At 45.9% G+C, this 17,534-nt stretch overlaps 2 protein-coding genes across 3 annotated transcripts; one reads left to right on the forward strand and one right to left on the reverse strand.

Moving 5' to 3' along the window:
- Window positions 1–1,772: 1,772 nt before the first annotated feature.
- Window positions 1,773–4,866, reverse strand: LOC144155148 (uncharacterized). The gene is made up of 2 exons (XM_077686415.1): window positions 4,729–4,866; window positions 1,773–4,335 (listed from the first exon to the last, which is right to left on the reverse strand). The coding sequence occupies exon 2, from the start codon at window positions 4,317–4,319 to the stop codon at window positions 3,480–3,482; it is 840 nt and encodes a 279-aa protein (XP_077542541.1). The 5' UTR covers window positions 4,320–4,335; window positions 4,729–4,866; the 3' UTR covers window positions 1,773–3,479.
- Window positions 4,867–4,894: 28 nt separating this feature from the next.
- Window positions 4,895–11,668, forward strand: LOC144155151 (uncharacterized protein KIAA1143 homolog). Of its 2 annotated transcripts, none has more exons than XM_077686418.1 (3): window positions 4,895–5,149; window positions 5,223–5,343; window positions 11,205–11,668. In XM_077686418.1, the coding sequence occupies exons 1-3, from the start codon at window positions 5,042–5,044 to the stop codon at window positions 11,429–11,431; spliced, it is 456 nt and encodes a 151-aa protein (XP_077542544.1). In that variant the 5' UTR covers window positions 4,895–5,041; the 3' UTR covers window positions 11,432–11,668. The 2 variants fall into 2 exon arrangements, with proteins under 2 accessions (XP_077542544.1, XP_077542545.1); XM_077686419.1 differs by having other exon boundaries at window positions 5,223–5,342; window positions 11,219–11,668.
- Window positions 11,669–17,534: the final 5,866 nt, after the last annotated feature.

A 17,534-nucleotide genomic window follows, 5' to 3' on the forward strand; every position in this document is an offset into this window, starting at 1 on the left:
TAGTATAGGAACTTCTGTTTCATTCCCAATAAACTTAAAATCTGTCAATTTGAAGGACTTTCAAATTCCAAGCCAATCATCTACATCGCCCATGCATTTGTTTATGCACTTATTCCAAAATATTTTCATGCTGCACTTCAGATAGCTCAAAATCTCACTTTCTACTGAAAAACACCATCTCAGCGCTATACTGAAGCCTAATATCAAGTCACACAAGTCGTAAACTGCTTTCTCTAGAGGTTGCATTGATACAGCAACTGTTATTTGGGATGATTCATAGATGAAATAAGCGATAACATTGCAATCTCAAGCCCACGCAGTGATGCATGTCTTGCAACGTGCAGTTAACATACCATACTAAGCAACAACAGCTTTTCGGTGAAAAATAAGATCAATAGGACTGTTGCGACCCTATCTTTGCCTTTCGTAATTGCTTAGCATAGTGAAATGCAGTTAGTATAGTATATTTGTAAGTATGTATGATGGCTATCCATCATAGTCCATCATGTCTGTGATGGCTGATGCAGAGTTGTACACTGTCTTCGTGGTCCCTTTAACTTGTCACCTTTATCTACCAATGTAGGCTACCTTATTTTCTTCCTTTAGTGTTCGTTCAATGCGATGTACCAACAAGTGAGCACAAAGATAACAGTGAAGGTTAAGGAGTCACAATTGGTATGACTCGCCAAATGTCTACCGTGGAGGGCTTCAAATTACTTGAAACCACCCGGTTTTCTCCAATGTGCGCCGAAATGTACACACTGGTGTTCTTGCTTGTCACCTCTATCAGAAAGGCAGCCTCCATGGATGGGAGATTGAACCCACAACCTCCTGTTCAGCAGCGCGACACCTTAGTCACCGAGCCACCAATGAAGGCTCCCACATAATAAGGACCTTGAAGCGACAACTGTTTGTGTCAAATTGTCTCAGACTTTTCTGCATTTTCTGTTAAGAGATATTGTCTCTTTCTGGTGAAAGGCTTCGAAAAACACCACAAATTTCACTGAGAACTAAAATCCAAAGTTGTGGAAGCCTGCCTAAAGCTAACAAATTTTGCCTCTGTTTAATAATGCAGTTCAAGAATTGACGTTTATGTGCTTTCAGGTCATTTTCTACACAAGTGTGCATTTAATGAGCATTCCAATGCTGCACTAACAATTAATTTTTACTGGCATTAGGTCATCAAACTGATTAGCTAAAGCCCGTCATTGTTTAGGGCTAGTCTGTGCTTTAAATTATTGAAACCTTTATAATATTCAAGTTAGCCATTGTCAACATCAATGTCAATTATGCGTGTTCAAACTCTTACTTTGACTGATTTTTCGAGCTGTAAAATAAGAGCTGAAACTTGCATATTTGGTGACAATGCTTGTCGAATTGGTTACTTGTTTTGAAACTTTTAAAAGTGGACTAAGCCTAAACAATGACTGGCTCCAATCCTACAGCCTGTATTTGTGCCAAGAACTTGCAAAAAACATTGTGAAGTTCGTTATGATCTTCATTACTGTCTACCATTCATTTTACTAAACCATGTGGTGTATGCCTGGCTTCACCAAAAAAACTTGTCAATATGTATGTACGTCACCAGGTGGTGGCGTGCTAAGACCAAAAAGCACATGAAACATCGTGAACAGACGCAGACTGGTTTCAATAGCTCTGCTGATGACCAGGCATCCTGCTACAAAAACTGTGCAAGACACTAGCACCAACAGCACACATGTCCTGTAATGGCAGTGCATTCTATGGAGACATATATATTTTTCACATTTAGCCAAGAATAGTAATATGCATATTTATTCCAACGGTATAAATGATTCCATTTTCTCTCCGCAAGTTACTACTGGTCCTCAAAGGAGTCCACAAGCATGAGCGAAGTTCGGAAGACATGCTGCAGTATTTCTTACCGAGAATAACAAAGTTCATATTAAAGCATCATCTCGCAACTGGGAATACCAAATGCAATGACCCATCTTCAAAAACTGCTCATCATATGCTTCGCTGCTTCACATTAGTCTGCATACTTGCATTTCTTCGTTGCTAAAAACATGTTACTGTTAAGGCACATGGCCACTGCTGATGTCACGAGCGGTCAAGCATTGCAGCAGGGTTGTTTGACACCTAAGGTTTACTTTTATGTTGTTTTTCCAAAGGCGACAGGTTCTTTTTAGTGCAGCTAACTGACAACCACGCTAGTTGGTATGCCTCCACATATACCACTGTGCAACTAAAGTACAGCCTACTGCTGTTGACAGCTGCAAATTACATCAATAACTCTCATTTCGAAATTGCTTTGGTTCACCGCTGGGAGAGAATTTTTTTCATTTCTGAAAATTCCTCTAGTTGTATACGAGTTTCCAATTGTAACAGGTACATTAATTAAAAAAGAAAAATATTGGCTTTACCGCTGACATTATGCTGAAACTTTGCAGAGGTCGAATTTTAAAGGGGTCACGACGATAAAATAAAAGTTTGGTTTTAAAGCTTTGTCCTGATTAGAGTGGCACCAACTTTATAGCTAACTTCAAACAAATAATGGAAGGACAACAGATGAAGCAGTGCAGACTCCGCAGCCACTTTCGGCCAATTTCTCTATCGTTCAACAGAATCTCAGTGCGACTGGTGGCTGCCAACCGAAGCCACTGCCAAGAAACATCACTGGACAATTGCAGTGGGGCCTCTAGTTCCATTTGATTGCACCACTTGGATGTTAATATGCATTTATACTCTGGTAACTGTTTTTACTCCTGGCCCATATTACATTACTGTAGCATGACATTTGAAAGTTTTTCTATATTTCTTGCGTTTTTTTGTTAAAGAACGTTTTTCCTGGCTGGAATGAAGCCAAGTGAGTTACCAAAGGCTAGTCCTTTCAAATTAAAGATGCATTTTGTCTTCACGAAACCTTAAATACAACGTGTCATAAATTTGTAAATAGCAGTTGAACACTTTTTCTGTTTATTTATACCGCTATTTTCCAACCACACGAAATGGAAAGGGAATACGGGTTGGCGATAGTGCCTGGTAGTGGTCGTTGTCTGCACTTGCTGGTATGTGCTTACCTGTGGGCTAGTGGTGGGGACAGTTTGCAACAGCCAGAACTCTGCTCACCATGAGTGCACAAAGACGCCCCTAAACAGTGCTACACTTCGCAGTGCATGCATGAGTACTTAACTATTTTGGCCACTAGGTGTTGGCAAAAGCAGAATTCCATTTTAAATACACTGACGTCATAACTGCTTCAACTTCCAAATCTGGCTCTAGCTAGGCCAGGTAAGCAGCAGCTGAAAGTTATTCACTACCACTGGGTTCATTGTAGCCCTGGTCATTGCAATGGTATCCTGCACTCGTCATCTTTGGGTTTTTTGATGCTGCTAGATTAAAAACTTTTACAAACTATACGTGGCATTCCTAGCTCTCAAAGACTAGTGTGCCTTGCTTGTGCACCTCGGTACAAACAGGACAAGCTTCTGAGCACAAGCTCAGAGCCGAACTGGAGCCTTCTTCCGAGGGGTCACAGATACGGCGTGGTGCATGAGCAGGTGCTCCCTGAGCACAGACAGTTTGAAGAACTTCGTGCCACAGTAAACGCAAGCGTGGCGTGCCTTCATGAGTTTGAGGAAGCCCTTGTGACGCATGCGGACATGCTCATCAATCTGGTAGCCGTGCTGGAACTTCATGCCGCAGAGAGCGCAAAGGTAGTTGAGTGGAACATGTGTGCTGCCCCGAATTTTCTTGGAGAAAGCAGACTTGCGCAGTGCTGGCTGTGCCGGGAGATCGCCTGCAATCTTCTGCAGCTCCTTAATGAGGTCGTCTAACTCAAAGGAGGACACTGTGTCATCACGTTCACACAGTGGCTTGCCCACGATGCCTGCGAACAGCGGGTAGAAGTCGCCATCCTCCCAGACATCGTGCTGTTGGATGTGTGCAATGAGCAGGTCGGCTGATGCGTACCGCATGGCGCAAAAGGCGCATGCAAACCGCAGTAGCTTGACGTCATCGGCGGCCGTGTGGCTATCATCCAGGTGTTGCCTTAGCGCCAAGTGCGAACCAAAGCGCAAGGGGCACAGGAAGCACTGCAGACCAAAGTTCTCCGTGCTCTGCAAGATGCTGCAGGGTTTGATGGCCGGATCCGGCACGCGGAGGTCGTCGGGAGCGTGGCTCCAAGTATGCACGCAGAGAAGGATGTAGTGGCTGAAGACTGCTTCGCATGTGGGGCATTTGAAGCGGCACCTGCAGTGCTGCGGCGCTCGTCTTCTGGGGCTCGAAGCCGGGTACGTTTTGGGCGGAAGCAGGAACCGCACAGTCTTGCTGCTGGCCATGGTGCGCCCCAATACCCTGCGAGTGGAAGATGAAAACGCACGACCGCGCTGGGACTTCTCATTACATCACAACAAGGGCTACAATGTACGGAGGAGGCGGCGCAGGTCAGAGGTCCCAACGGACGTGCGTGTGGACGAATGGCGCTCCCAGACGAAAGCCAAGAACATTAAATTTTCGCTCCCCTAAACGTTTGGGCGAACGAGAGAAAAACCGCGACAATTCTGCTAAACAGCTCGTTTACGTTTAGGTCCAACAGCGTCGTAAGCTCGGGAACAACGAGGATCCTCTCCACCAGTGTCCCCCGACTACGAGCTTCCCCGACTACGAAATACCTAACCGTTTACAAACATTTTGAAAGCACTTAGCCTGCTATTGCGGTTTTACAGCAGAGCTCGCAACTTGACTCACCTTCCCTTTTGTTCTGAAACTACGGGTGGGATAACAAAGAGAAGCCTGCGTTCGTTGAACACTTATTCAAATTAGTCACTTCAAATTTCACCCGTCAGACCGCCGCTCTTTGCCCTCTAGCAAACAGCGCCGCCTGCCAGCGCCACCAGCGCCTCTCATGCAGCCACAAAATGACGCTGATGACGCATGTGACATAAAATGGCTGCGAGCTTGGCGGTTTTGACTCCGCGCCGGCCGTGGGTTTAACGTTCTGTGTGCCTGCTGGGCGTATGGTTTTCTTTAAGGTAAATTATACTGTGTCCCAGACACAAAAATGCCTAAAGGAAATAGTGTCACCTGCGTAAAACCATCAGACCCTCCGTTTTTAAGGAAACTTAAGGAGCGCGTTGGCTACAAAGAAGGTCCGACAGTAGATACCAAGGTGAGCTCTGAGCCGAAATTCAGTGCGATGCTTGAGTTTTATTTTGTTGTCCTGTCTTTGTGCAATTCGCTAGAGAGAAGAACTTCCCGTGGGCGATGCAAGACCTGACTTGGATGACGAGAAGCCTGTCGTCGTCGTTTTGAAGCCGGGTGATCTGACCGCGGAGGAAGCCGAGAAATATGCCCCAAAAGAAGGTAACATAAATTTAGTGTCTGCAGTGCGACGTTTTGAGATTTTTCAGACTGCAGTGACTAGTCCGATATCGGGTGCCATATGCGTACTTTGTCCTCGTCACCTAAAAGAGCGTTTGTGCGCGTATTAGGCAGTTTTAGTAGAGTGTACTAGAAGTTTTAGAGTGGCCCGAGCGGCGGCCTCTCCCATTGCTCCGCCGGGTCGACTTTCGCGCAGAAAATAAACCGGTATAGCGGCGGCGCTGCTGTCCTCAACCATTGAACAGCCGCCGCTTCCCGGCCCCAGCTCCTAGCCTGCGCGCGGCAAGATTTGCGCTGCTCGCTGCGGAGTTTGGCGCCTGGGCAGCTGATTTTTTGATCGATTATGAAGTTTAACGCACTGACGCTACACAGGCGATGAGGGGCGCCGTTGTGGAGGGTTAAGGATTAATTTTGACCACCTGGGAATCTCTAGCCTGCGCCGAAATCGTGAACACACGGCCTTTTCTAGCTTTTCTTTTCCATCAGAAAAGCGGCCGCCGTGGCAGAAAATCGAATCCACGCCTTTGGGCAGCTCATTTAGAGAGTAAACGCCGTACGTTGTAATTCCGCTTGTGAAAATTTTAAACTAGTACGACCCAACATCAAATTATCGACGCCTTCCACCTAACGATACTTTCACATTTCCTGATGCGTATTCTGAAAACGCTCTTGATATACAGCTCCCGTTAACTCAAAGTCGTAAAATTGTCTGAAAATTTTAAGATATGTGGAATGCCAAAAATTTGTGGCCAGGTCACTGAAATAACAGCTGGTGCTCCTTATAGCTTCACTGCAAATAGGTGCTTTCCTAATAAAGGGAAAATAATTCGCGGGGAAAACAATTTTTAATATTGCAAAAGAAATAACTTATATGATGCTCGCCTTTTTTGCGTTCCCATCTGCATCCCAAAAAAGCGTTCTCAAGCTGCTCAATGCATCACATCGGTTGTTGGTCGCCAACGCTACTTTCTATCTTGTTGTGAAGCAGACGTTGCATGTTTGGTGTTTCTTCTGTTGTAGGCACTTCTGGAGGCTCCTCGTCGTCCGCATTATCAGCTGCGTTGTCCATATGTACCTATCTCAAAACGATGTAAGCGACAGACAGCATTCCGGTAACGGGGAGGTCGGTTTTGCACAGCGCGTACTTCGCGTAAATTTGCCATTCACGGCCGCGTTTGGCGCGTAGTGGTGGGAGCTAAGCGTTCGAACAGGGACATTATCAGCTGCCTGTGCTACCTTTGCCTTGTGTCCTCTCTGCCAAGATTTCAAGATATCCGTGGTACTAGAAAACAAAAACGTTTCGAGAGAAATAGGGGCAATGGCGTACCGCCTATGGCAGGTAATTATGCACGGAGAGAAAAAAGTTTCGATTTGACAGATATTTCGAGATTCCAAAATCGAGTTAATCTTTCACATTCGGTATCGGGAAAGTTTTCCCCTTCACCGGTATTGGTTGCGGCCAGCACAGTGAGACTTTGACTGCAAACTTGGTTGGGTTCTACGTCGTGACACGGATGCATTTCTATATGAAAAGTCTAAACAAGTCCTGTGATTACATGCGAAGTTTTGAAAATGCGTTTGCCCCAAAATGTAAGCAAGGTATTTTTGTCCCAGGTAAATCTTTATGCTAGAGTTCTTGTACTTTTCTTTGTTGAATATATTTTGTGTATGATTATTTGCGTTACATTTCATTTTCGTTGCCATCGAAAATGCAATAGAAATGTGTATTTAGTACCAGTTCCGTTTATTTGAACTTTGAACTTTCTTTTATAATAGACTGTGTATAGTTTCCCGCGTTATATTTTATTTTTGTCGCGATGAATATATTTGTTAATGGTCTTATCTATGTCTTGCTTTGGTTTTATGTGCGAGTAGTATATTTGTTCTCTCAGTATACTAGTGAATAAAATTTATGTTTCTTTGATTCGACTTTTCTTAGCTGAATTACGCTGTTGAACTCAAGGACGCGACTTCGATTCCCGGCTGCGGCAGCCGCTTTTCTGATGGAGGAGAAAAGCGGAACCCCCTTTTGCTCGAGATTTCGGCGCAAGTTAAAGATCTTCAGGTGGTCGAAAAAATTAACCTGGAGCCCTCCACTACAGCGCGGCTCATCTTCTGTGCAGCGTCGGCGCGTTAAACCCCATAATCAATCAATAGATAAATCAATCACTGAACCAGGTTAAGGTGGTACGAAAAATAGAATGTTGGGAGAATAGTTACAAAAAAAACAAGGTTTTGGGGATAACTGGGCTAATACCTAAGATAATCCTTAAGTTAAAACAATTTTTCGCTTGCGTGTGTCATTTTCTGCTGGGTCAGGTGACAGCATGCATTAACACCACGCTGATCCTTAATTATTACAAGTGGCCCACTGCTCATGGCTATAACAACAGCTCACGTAAATTACACCACAATAAAAATCTTCTGAAAAGCCATCATTCCAGGCCTCGTATTTTTTTAATTTTTTTGTGTGAACGAATTATGTCCATCCAGCAGCATAACAAGGACAGGATCATAAAGCAATCATGAAATCGTTCATATTAGGCCGCTTCACGCAAAAAAAGTTTTATTGGGAAATTTGTAATAGCGAAAATGTCGCTGCAATTACTTAATTTACAACCCGCTACGAATACTGTACCAAAGGATCGATAAAACCGTAGTTTTTTTGTTATCGATTAGAAAGGGCAAAATTAACGGAAAATGCGCCGCAGCCTTTATTTCTCGTTTCGCTACCCACGCTCCACTGCATCTACAGTATATTTAAACAGTCGGGGGTCCCTCGGAACAAGCTTCAAGCGCTCCGCGCGTACAGCAGCAGCGTTTCCTGGCCGCCGACAATACGGCCGGGCGTGCGGCCGTGCGCGCGGCCAGCCGCCGCTTTCAGTTGTCGTTGACTGCAGCGCCGCCGCTATTTTCTGCGCGAAAGGAGCACCGCTCCGGGCCGCCGGTCGGGCCACTCTAAAACTTCTAGTACACTCTAGTTTTAGCATATCGTTACCGTGTTTGCGGGAGTCGACTACGCAGCGCGAGAGTTACCGCGAACGGTACGTGTGGCACGGATTACCGCTACACGGTAACACGGTAAACGGTAACGCAAACACGGTAACGATATGCTAAAACAGCCACTGATTCCGGGACGAGAAGTAAGTGTGCTTGTGTCATTCACAAAATTTAGCGTTAATTCATCTTTCTAGTGAATCTTCGATGACGTACGATGTGATGACTGGTGATGGCTGTATTCACATAAACTCACGCTGCGCCTCACCTCAGTGAGGCGCAGTGTGTGTTCCCTCTCATGATCATGATCCCTCGCCCCGGGAGGTACAGTGGTGGGGCATTCTACTTGTCTGCACTGAGCCTCCTCAATTGACCATTCCCGGATAGCCCACAGGCAGCCCAGCTGACTGTCCTCGGACAAAAAGTGCTGTGTGCGCAGAGTGCTTGACTTGAAGGGCAGGGTCGTGATCCCACTCTGCGCATCACATTACTGAGAGGCTGCCCCTGTTATGATGGGGATGATGTATTGTGACGTACAGGTCCACGCAGAAGTAGACGGAGCACAGGAGCGATGGCCGAATCGCATTGCAGTGCTGCCCAGAAACGCTGATGGGAAGCAACTAGCGGCGTTCTGGGGATGCGTGTACAGTTTCCACCACCCAATCTGATAATGCTTAATTGTCATGCAGCTGCAGGGGTGGAACAGCTGCGCCGAACTGCTCCTGTTGTGCCAAACTCTTTTATCAGCGCCGTCCTGTGCCGCAGCGCCTGATTTGAGTCGCGAGATATGACCGCCACTATGCCCTGTGCCTGAAAACTTGGCTACATTGTGTTTTCGGTTTGATCAAGGCAGTTATGTTTTGACCATAACTGCCAAAAATGACCAATAGTAAGGTTTTATGTCTCATCGCAAACAGGTAGAATAGAAAGGTTGTAGTTTATTGGAGGTGAACATCAATTTAGTCGCCCATTTTTTACGATCCTAGCTCAATGGGTGCAAACATAGTGCACTGTTATGTCCGTGCAGTCAGTGATGAGCTGATGCACAGGTGCACTGAAATATGCGGCTTATTCTGGCGCAATAAATGAGCACTGCTTTTTTTAGTTTTCTTTTGCCAAAATGGACACCCTGGAAGATAGACAGTTTGGGCGTTTATTTCCGAAACTTCCCTCATATAAAGACGACAAATAAATGTTGAAATGCCTGTGCAGCACTAGTGGCTTGTGTACTGCCGTGCAGTATGCCCTGAGCAGCAGAACTTTACAGAGAGCACTGAGGAAGCGCGACTATAAGTTGAAAAAAGGAAATGGTAGTAATGACAGTCTAGTGCTGTTGCTTGCATAAGTGAATGAAAAGATGTTGATGAGGAAAGCGTGCGATAGCAGTGGAGCAAATGTTAACAGGTTCGGGTGGTTTTCTGACATGCATCGTGGCGTCACATGATGACGAATCTGTCGCAGAATGCAAAATCATCCTCAAAGTTTGTTCGTGTTAAGTTTTTTTGTTTAACACAAAAGTTCGAGTCTTAACCAAATTTTGTGATAAAAAGCAAAAAAAAAAAATTCAGTGAAATATGAATGATGACTGTTGTAAGATATTGTCACGCAGTGAAGGAGGAGGCAAGGGTTCTTGTAGGAATGATCGTTTATATTAGTGAACTTGTGCTGCAGTGTGAACATAGGCTAGCTTTGAAGAAGCAGTCAACAAAGTGACATGCACAGATGAGCATCGGTGAAGCGAATGCTGCGGCATTGGCTTTCCACGTGTTTATCTGTTCTGGTCTCATTTCTGGAAACATCGTATTATGTCGAACACTGTCGATGAGACAAAAACAGTCTGTGAAAGGGGCCGAAAAGCTTCACCCTTTCCCTACCAGGCTTGCTGATACGGCATGCGGCAGAAGGATACGCGCGCTTCACATGGAACACAAGATAAGGTAGCTGAGCACAGCCACATGCTAGTAATAAACATAAACTAACAAATAAGAAGGCATGCTTTGTGGAAGTATGAATGCAGTGGCAGTGACTTATCCTGGGAAAAAGGGAAGAATCACCGACTCCCCCCAAACCCCTTGTGTATCAGCACTGGCAAGTCTGCAATGTGTCCAGCCTTCCCCACCCAAAGCCTGCCCCCATTACGGCCACTAGGGCTCGGTCTCGATCTGCCTCTATGCTGCAGTTCTTATGATGTGCTGCTGCATAAGTACGATGTTGAGGGTTTCACTCTGGCTGTGGTGGCCATGTTACTAGTGGACACAAACCAGACAAACTCTGACCTTGGTGCATGGTAAGGAACCCATATGTGGGGATAGAACTTTGGCACTGTAAAAAGTGCTAAAAAACTGGCACACAAGGAAGAACACTTACGCAGGACGGGCACTAGTCCTGTGTAAGTATTCTACCTTGTGTCCCCATTTTTTAGTGCTTTTTACCATGTCAAAGTTCTATCACCAACGATCCCAAACTCGTAGGACAGCTTCTACAGTTCATATCACAAGCTAGCTGCAGCACTGTGGAGGCTACATTGTTATCAATAGTGCGCCCACTGAGGGCGCCTAATCCGCCGTGAAGGGGGTCCTGAAAGGACGCTCCCTTTTCCCCTCTCGGCAAGTGGCACCGCACGGCCCCGGCGCCTTTTGTCGCTTCCTTCGCGGTGAGTTAGGTGCCCTGAGGGGGACAACAATGTAGCCTCCACAGTGCTGCAGCTAGCTTCTGAGATGAACTATAGACGGCGGAGAAATGTTTGCTAAGCACATTTTTTGTGAAGTGAGCAAATTTTATTGAACACGTGAATTGCACTTGTGTCACCCTTTGTCTGAGAGCTTTGCTTTGATTGTGTTTTTCAGATGAAGGCCCCGCTGATGAAGGCCCCGCTGATGAAGGCCCCGCTGATGGCAGAATAGTGTTCAAGAAGCCAGACAAGCGGAAGGAGGACAGCTCTGCATCTCCTGCAGGCAGTCAGAACAAGCGGTTTAAAGAGATCGACAAGAGTAACCGCGACAAGGTGAATTCCATCAAAGATAGTCGCCTTTTATCGTTCGGCGACGAGGAAGAGGAAGACGATGAAGGGTGACAGTTGTGTGTGTCTGCTTGTGAACACAATGCGCTGCCAACGTGGCTGTGAGCCTGTGTTCCAACACGTGTGGCCATAGCAAAAGGCCGCCAAAAGACTGCGGGTAACAGCTGTGTTTCTGTTGTGCAGGGTGCAAATTTTATCATTCTTTTCGATTGCTCTTTGCCGTCATTGACTGCCTAATAATTTTTATTAATGATGCCCTTGCACATTCTCATTAAATGTGAATTTTTGTGATCTCATGCGTCAGTGTGGTCCTATTGCTTTGTAGTTCTAAATTTGATTTCATGGCTTGTGGTCAGTTTCTTTCAAGTATTTTTTTGTTTTGTTTTTGTTCCAAAGATGCACTGAGGCAAGTGAACTTTGTATCAATGCCTAATCTTTGACAAATGTTCAGAACATCAGTAATAGAATTATATTAAATGGCCTAAATTTTCTGCAAATTCATTGAAGGAGGCATATTCACGAAATTGTGAGGTCAAAATTATGCTTAAGATGGATTTGAATGCGAAGGAGTAGCAGGCTCATTGCCATTGACAGTCGTCTTTAATACACAGACAATATTTTTTTTGCCATCTGCACACCTCTTGAAAGAACAGTAGTTCGAAAATGCCTCCTTCAGACCTTTTACTTGCTGCTTTTGCTTGTTCACTGGAAGAAGTAAAAAAACAACGCTAAGAAGCTCATCATGGCAAGTCAGGCGACTATACTCGGGTACAAGTTAAGAACGGCAGCGGAAGTTGCCGCTGTGCCTCATCACCGCAGCCGGATGTTACTCCACGTGGCGCAAGTAGTGTGTTACTGGGAATTTTTTTTACATGGCACGAGCTGTTTCCATGATTTTTCGGACTTAATGTGCTTATAAATTACTGCAGTGACGACAAAATAACTACGTGAGAAAAGGCAGACGATACCATGCATTGATGGCATTCTCCTTTCAAAACGTGCGCGTGCCTGTTGACATCCAGGTCCATCGCTTAGGCGGAGTGATACCGTACATGAGCTTTCCCGAGTATTATAACTAGTAGCTTTTTTGAGCGAATCTCTCTGGCGAAATGCAGGAAAGCTCGACCGCGAAAAGTGCAATGGGGGGAAAAAGAACACATGCCTTTTATATTCAACTGGGCCACCTACTAGATTAATTTCAGCAAAAGAATCCCCTCACCCCACCCTCAATCTTCCTCTGTACCGTGGTTTTCCTTGAAGGAGCTTTGCAGAAATTTTTAAACCTCGGCTTGTGCAGATCTGACATAAAAAGGGCGCTGTTGAACGGAGCAAATTCCTTGACCAATATGTCCACAGGCAACGCTGCCTGTATAGTATTGTACACTCCTGAAAATGGCGAAACAGCCACCTTCCTGTTGCTCTCTCCTGTCCTTCCCGCATGCTGATGGCCTAGTACTGTCCGCCAGGCAGCGTAGCTTCACAGAAACTACACGAAACGATTTACAGGGTTTGTACAGCCTTCGCAAGGGGGCGTTTAGGGCACCTGTTTAGGGCACCTAGGACACGTTGTTTCTCCGCTTTTCTGTGGTATGGCGAGCGCTGGCATACACGCCTCCCTACTGCTCCCATTGGAAAGCAGCTGATGTGTCAGGCAATGTTATACAGGCGGTGGTGGCCCAGGTAGCTGACATCTGGAACACTTCAGAGCCGTTTTTGTGCCAGTCGTGTCAGTACAAGTTGTTACACGACTCCACGACGTGGCTGACTAAGCTGTTGAGAACTGCAAACCAGGGTGCTGAAACGAAACGAAAACCGGAGCCAAAAAATGAAAAAAATATTTTTGGCCGGAACGAAAACAGAACATTATTTATTATTTCATTCAGGAGCGAAACTGAAAAAAGTTTCGTTTTGGTTTTCAGTGTGAGTGGCAGGTTCAGGCATTCCAGGATTCCTTTTAATTTCCATGCAGCCAGGTGGGAGATTGCTGTGGATTCGCTTTCGTCTAGCTGGCGCATTCTCTCCTTCGGCAGGCTTGCTGCTGCTTTCATACTTACTCTGTCTGTGTCAATAGGCATAGTTCTGAGATCCCCGCGTGATCACCGTGCGCATCTGGCTGCGATGCAGACGTCGTGGCCTTATTTGTTTATTTATTTTATTGATAAAATACCCGTATTGCCCCTGCGGCATTGCTGTATGGGGGCTGTTTAGATGAATAAACTGCAACACGACAACAATAAAAAAGAAATACAATGCTTGGCGTGAACAGCAGTTTACGCAATGAGCAGCGAAGAAAGCAGACTGCAGCGGGAAACGGAATCGAAACAGCTACAAGTTATGTTGCACTTGTATGCAAGTGGTGCCAGAATGCAGAAGAACACGTCGTAAGGGGCAGAAAGAACAGTGTCTTACAGGGCACTGCTATTTTTAATAGTTTTTAGAAAAAGACGCTTGGGTTGCGGATGTGCACCATGAATGTTCGTCGATTTTCTTGCTCTTTATCCCTTTGTCTGGATGGGGGGGGGGGGCTGGAGGTACTGATGTTTGTCCTTGCTACCTCCACTCATACTATTGTTTTAAGATTAAACACAGGAGTTTTAGAGTGTTCCATGAGACAGTGGTTCTTAAATTTGTAACGATAATATCACAACTATACGATTTACTAACAAAAAGGACACATCCGGATTTTAAAGTGTTTGCAAACATTGTCATGCTGGCATAGTGGAGATAACTTTGCTAGCTGGTCTGTATTCTTAACTGCAGTTTAAAAAATGCAGGCTCAAGGAAGAAACAAGTCTACAAGTGCTGTTCACCAGCATCTTGCTTATTGGGAAATTGCGTTTGTAGGTTGAAAAGGCACCTAATTTGGATGAAAAATTCAGTCTTGTGCCAATTTCTTTTTACTTTGTGTCATGTAGTGGCAAGCCTGAATATAATCATGCCCCCCCCCCCCTCTCTCTCTCTCTCTCTCTCTCTCTCTCTCTCTCTCTCTCTCTCTCTCTCTCTCTCTCTCTCTCTCTCTCTCTCTCTCTCTCTCTCTCTCTCTCTCTCTCTCTCTCTCTCTCTCTCTCTCTCTCTCTCTCTCTCTCTCTCTCTCTCTCTCTCTCTCTCTCTCTCTCATTTTTTCGTTAGTGGCGTTCTGACACTGGAATAAAGTGATCCATAGAGCAGCATGTTGGCAAATGGCAAATAGATGCCATAGCGGTCATGTGCTTTTCCTACTAATGAAGATCACTCTCTCCAAATTTCTTTCGTTGTCTTAGGGGATTTGCTTGGCCCTTGAATTGCATTTTGAGGCCACTTTTTATTGCTGTTAAGTGCTCGTCAGACAACTCATCAATGAATTTTTTGGCAAAATTGTCCCGTGTAAACCACGTGACTTTTAAGCTACCCCAAAGTTGAGCATCTGCTAGGCTAGTCTACTTGCTGAACTTGACGTTTTGCTGTGTTCGTGTCCCAGCTGCTCCTGCTTTATGGTATGGGTTCTGTCAGCACTCGTAGCTGACAGGTATGCTACAGTGTGACAGATGGATGCCTTGCGCCAGATCTGTGCCATCAGTTTCCTTAATAGGTGCGTGGGACGAGACGTTTCCTGCTGAAAAACCTTACGTTTGCCTCATATTTCCCGTCATATGAACAGTGCATTGAACACATTTGCAGGCGCTGAAGTCATGGCATCAAGTCATAAAAATGCTTTGTTTAGGTGAGACCCTCTTTTTTGCAAGCTGGGTGAAGGTATGAATAAAAAGATAAAAATACTAATAGTGGGGGAGGTGTCTGCCTGCATTGATGCCGCCTGTCACCTGGTGAGAAAGGAGGAGGATAAAATATCGAACAAGGCGAGGCCGCGCAGTCTAGGTGTTGGGTGGAGGGCGATAAAGAAGAGGGGTGGGACGTTCCTGTTTGGTCGGAAATATTTGTTCTGGCGGGCCGTTCTCCCCGCCAGTGGAGAACGTGCGGAAAGCGGCGGCAGACACGAAGGTAGCCGAGTAGCGCGATGATTCCACGTGCCCAATGCTGTAAGTCTCGGATGGCTACTACAGGAGCCGATCGCAGCAACTTAGCTCAGCGGCCTCTGTGATTCGCTACTGTTTAGCTCAAGATAGTTTAACTTCGCGATGGTGGCTCCTAGCTGTGTCCCAGCTGGTCGGAGCCAAAAGTTGCAACGCCTCTGCCTTGCTTCCTGCGCCCATCTGGCACCTCCCTGGCTGCCTTCATATTCGCACCTTTTGTCCAGCCGCAATTTTCCCTTCGCGGACGCTGCGGTGCGATCTGGATTATATGCCTTCATATCTAGATCCACGTGGCGAATGGAGACGCGCCGCGGACACCATAGGAGGCAGCTGTGCCTTGTCACCAATCCTTCCCCTCCTTCGTGTCACTGTCATGCGGGCAAGGGTGGTTGTGTGTGAGGGGGCCGATGTAGTGGAAACGCGTGCCCCCTTGTGAGGGCGATAAGCTTTCACGTTACCATGGTAACCACCGGCCGGCCAACGTACGTCCATTCCGGCTGTAGCGGATGTCTGATAGACGTCCATTTCAGAGCCGATGGACATACCATGTACGTCCTTGGGACGTTCGAATTTACCCCTTCCGTACGTCCATTCGGACGTCCGAAGTTGGATGTAGGTATTTCGGACGTTCAGTAAAAATTCACAGAATCGCAAATGTATTAACGAGAAGCATATGTTCCTACAACGAATACTACACCGCACAACACCGATGCACTACCGAGCAGTTTATTATACACGAACACGGTAAACTTGCTTCACACGTTATGTTAGCGATTCTAAATTATTATGTACCTTTCCCCAAAGAGATCACCATTGGAGACGGTGAGGTGCTTCAAAAAAAGTTGAAAAATTCAGCTTAATTTTAGTCACACAGATAAAACTTGCAATATGCAAGTCAGGGTGTTGATGTTAAAACCTTAATTGAAAACCAGAGTAGCTTTTCCGTTTTTGCTTTTATATTCAATTTACGCCATTATCTGATGTTTCGGGGGAACTTTGTACGTCCACGGGCGGATGTCCTTCGGACATACGAAAATGCATATCCTTCGTACATCCGTTGCTGGATGTACACAGTACGTCCGCAAATGTACATCCAAAACTTTGCATTGGATGTTTGGCTGTTTTTTCGTTCCACGGACGTCCGTGGTGGTGGCTTGGCCATTGGACAGCATTGTTTTATGGCGGTCATTCCTAACCGATAGAACAGTGCGGATCGCCGTCGGGATTGTTGACTTGGTGTTGAAAGCTGGCTGTAACCATGTATATAAACAGCTTCAGTTTGTACGAAGCTTACCCATATAGTCTTCGCTGGGAAGGAACAAGGGCGACCGGCCTCGCTACCGGCACACTTGGTCGCTCATTTCCGGGTATGCAGGCACAGGCAAGGTAGGTATAGAAAAGTAGTGAATATGGACTGGTTGCTGGATAGAGAAACGGTGCGCAGGAACGGCACGACTTTCAAAATCACTCACTCTATTGGAACTCGGTGGCTAGGTGGGTTATTGGGTGAAGGTCAGTGGTGGTCAGTGCTGACCTTCAACCAATAACCGACGTTTACGTGTTCACGTTCTATTCAAGGGTGCCTTGAACAGAACGTGAACAGCCAGTGAATGTCAACTCAGTAGCAACGGCCATTTGATCTGCGGCCTCATTCCCTGCGATCCCAGAGTGACCTGGCACCCAGCACACGGTCACTTCGAGGTCTAACGCATATAAAGACATAATGGTGTTAATCAGAAGATTGACTAAATGGTTCTTAGAAGATTTTTGTGATGACTAGAGACCGGAACTTTAGGCAAAATGCCTAGTTTTCCCTTCAGTCCGTATCAAGCCTATTTAACATATAAGCACGAACTAAGGGAAGGGAGCATTTTAAGCAATAGTTTATTGTGCCTATAGTGCCTGTTCTTACTATATCGGCTTTTTAGTGCCTATTTTGACTATGCGGGCTTTTTGACGCCGAAAAATGCCTTTTTTGTGTTATAAATGCCCTTTTTTGATATTTTGAGTCCGCGTTCTGCAGGGACTGTTCTCACTTCTGAAGCCCGCGACAAGGCGTTTGTTTTGCGCCGTTTGCAAAAAAAATACGCGCGTCGTGCCAAACACGCCGAGAATCGCAAACCGCGCTTCAACCGCGGCCACCACCT

The sequence above is a fragment of the Haemaphysalis longicornis genome, unplaced genomic scaffold, assembly GCF_048455015.1.
Source record: "Haemaphysalis longicornis isolate Haplotype H1 unplaced genomic scaffold, Haemaphysalis longicornis Haplotype H1 scaffold_1, whole genome shotgun sequence".
In the NCBI taxonomy this organism is placed as follows: Eukaryota; Metazoa; Arthropoda; class Arachnida; order Ixodida; family Ixodidae; genus Haemaphysalis; species Haemaphysalis longicornis.

What these genes read in the sequence shown, in the direction of transcription:
- LOC144155148 (XM_077686415.1), bottom strand. Translation starts at nt 4,319, where the DNA reads ATGGCCAGCAGCAAGACTGTGCGGTTCCTGCTTCCGCCCAAAACGTAC.
- LOC144155151 (XM_077686418.1), top strand. Translation starts at nt 5,042, where the DNA reads ATGCCTAAAGGAAATAGTGTCACCTGCGTAAAACCATCAGACCCTCCG. An exon ending in GTCCGACAGTAGATACCAAG is followed by an intron (nt 5,150 to 5,222) that starts GTGAGCTCTGAG and finishes GCAATTCGCTAG; the next exon opens with AGAGAAGAACTTCCCGTGGG. An exon ending in GAAATATGCCCCAAAAGAAG is followed by an intron (nt 5,344 to 11,204) that starts GTAACATAAATT and finishes TGTGTTTTTCAG; the next exon opens with ATGAAGGCCCCGCTGATGAA.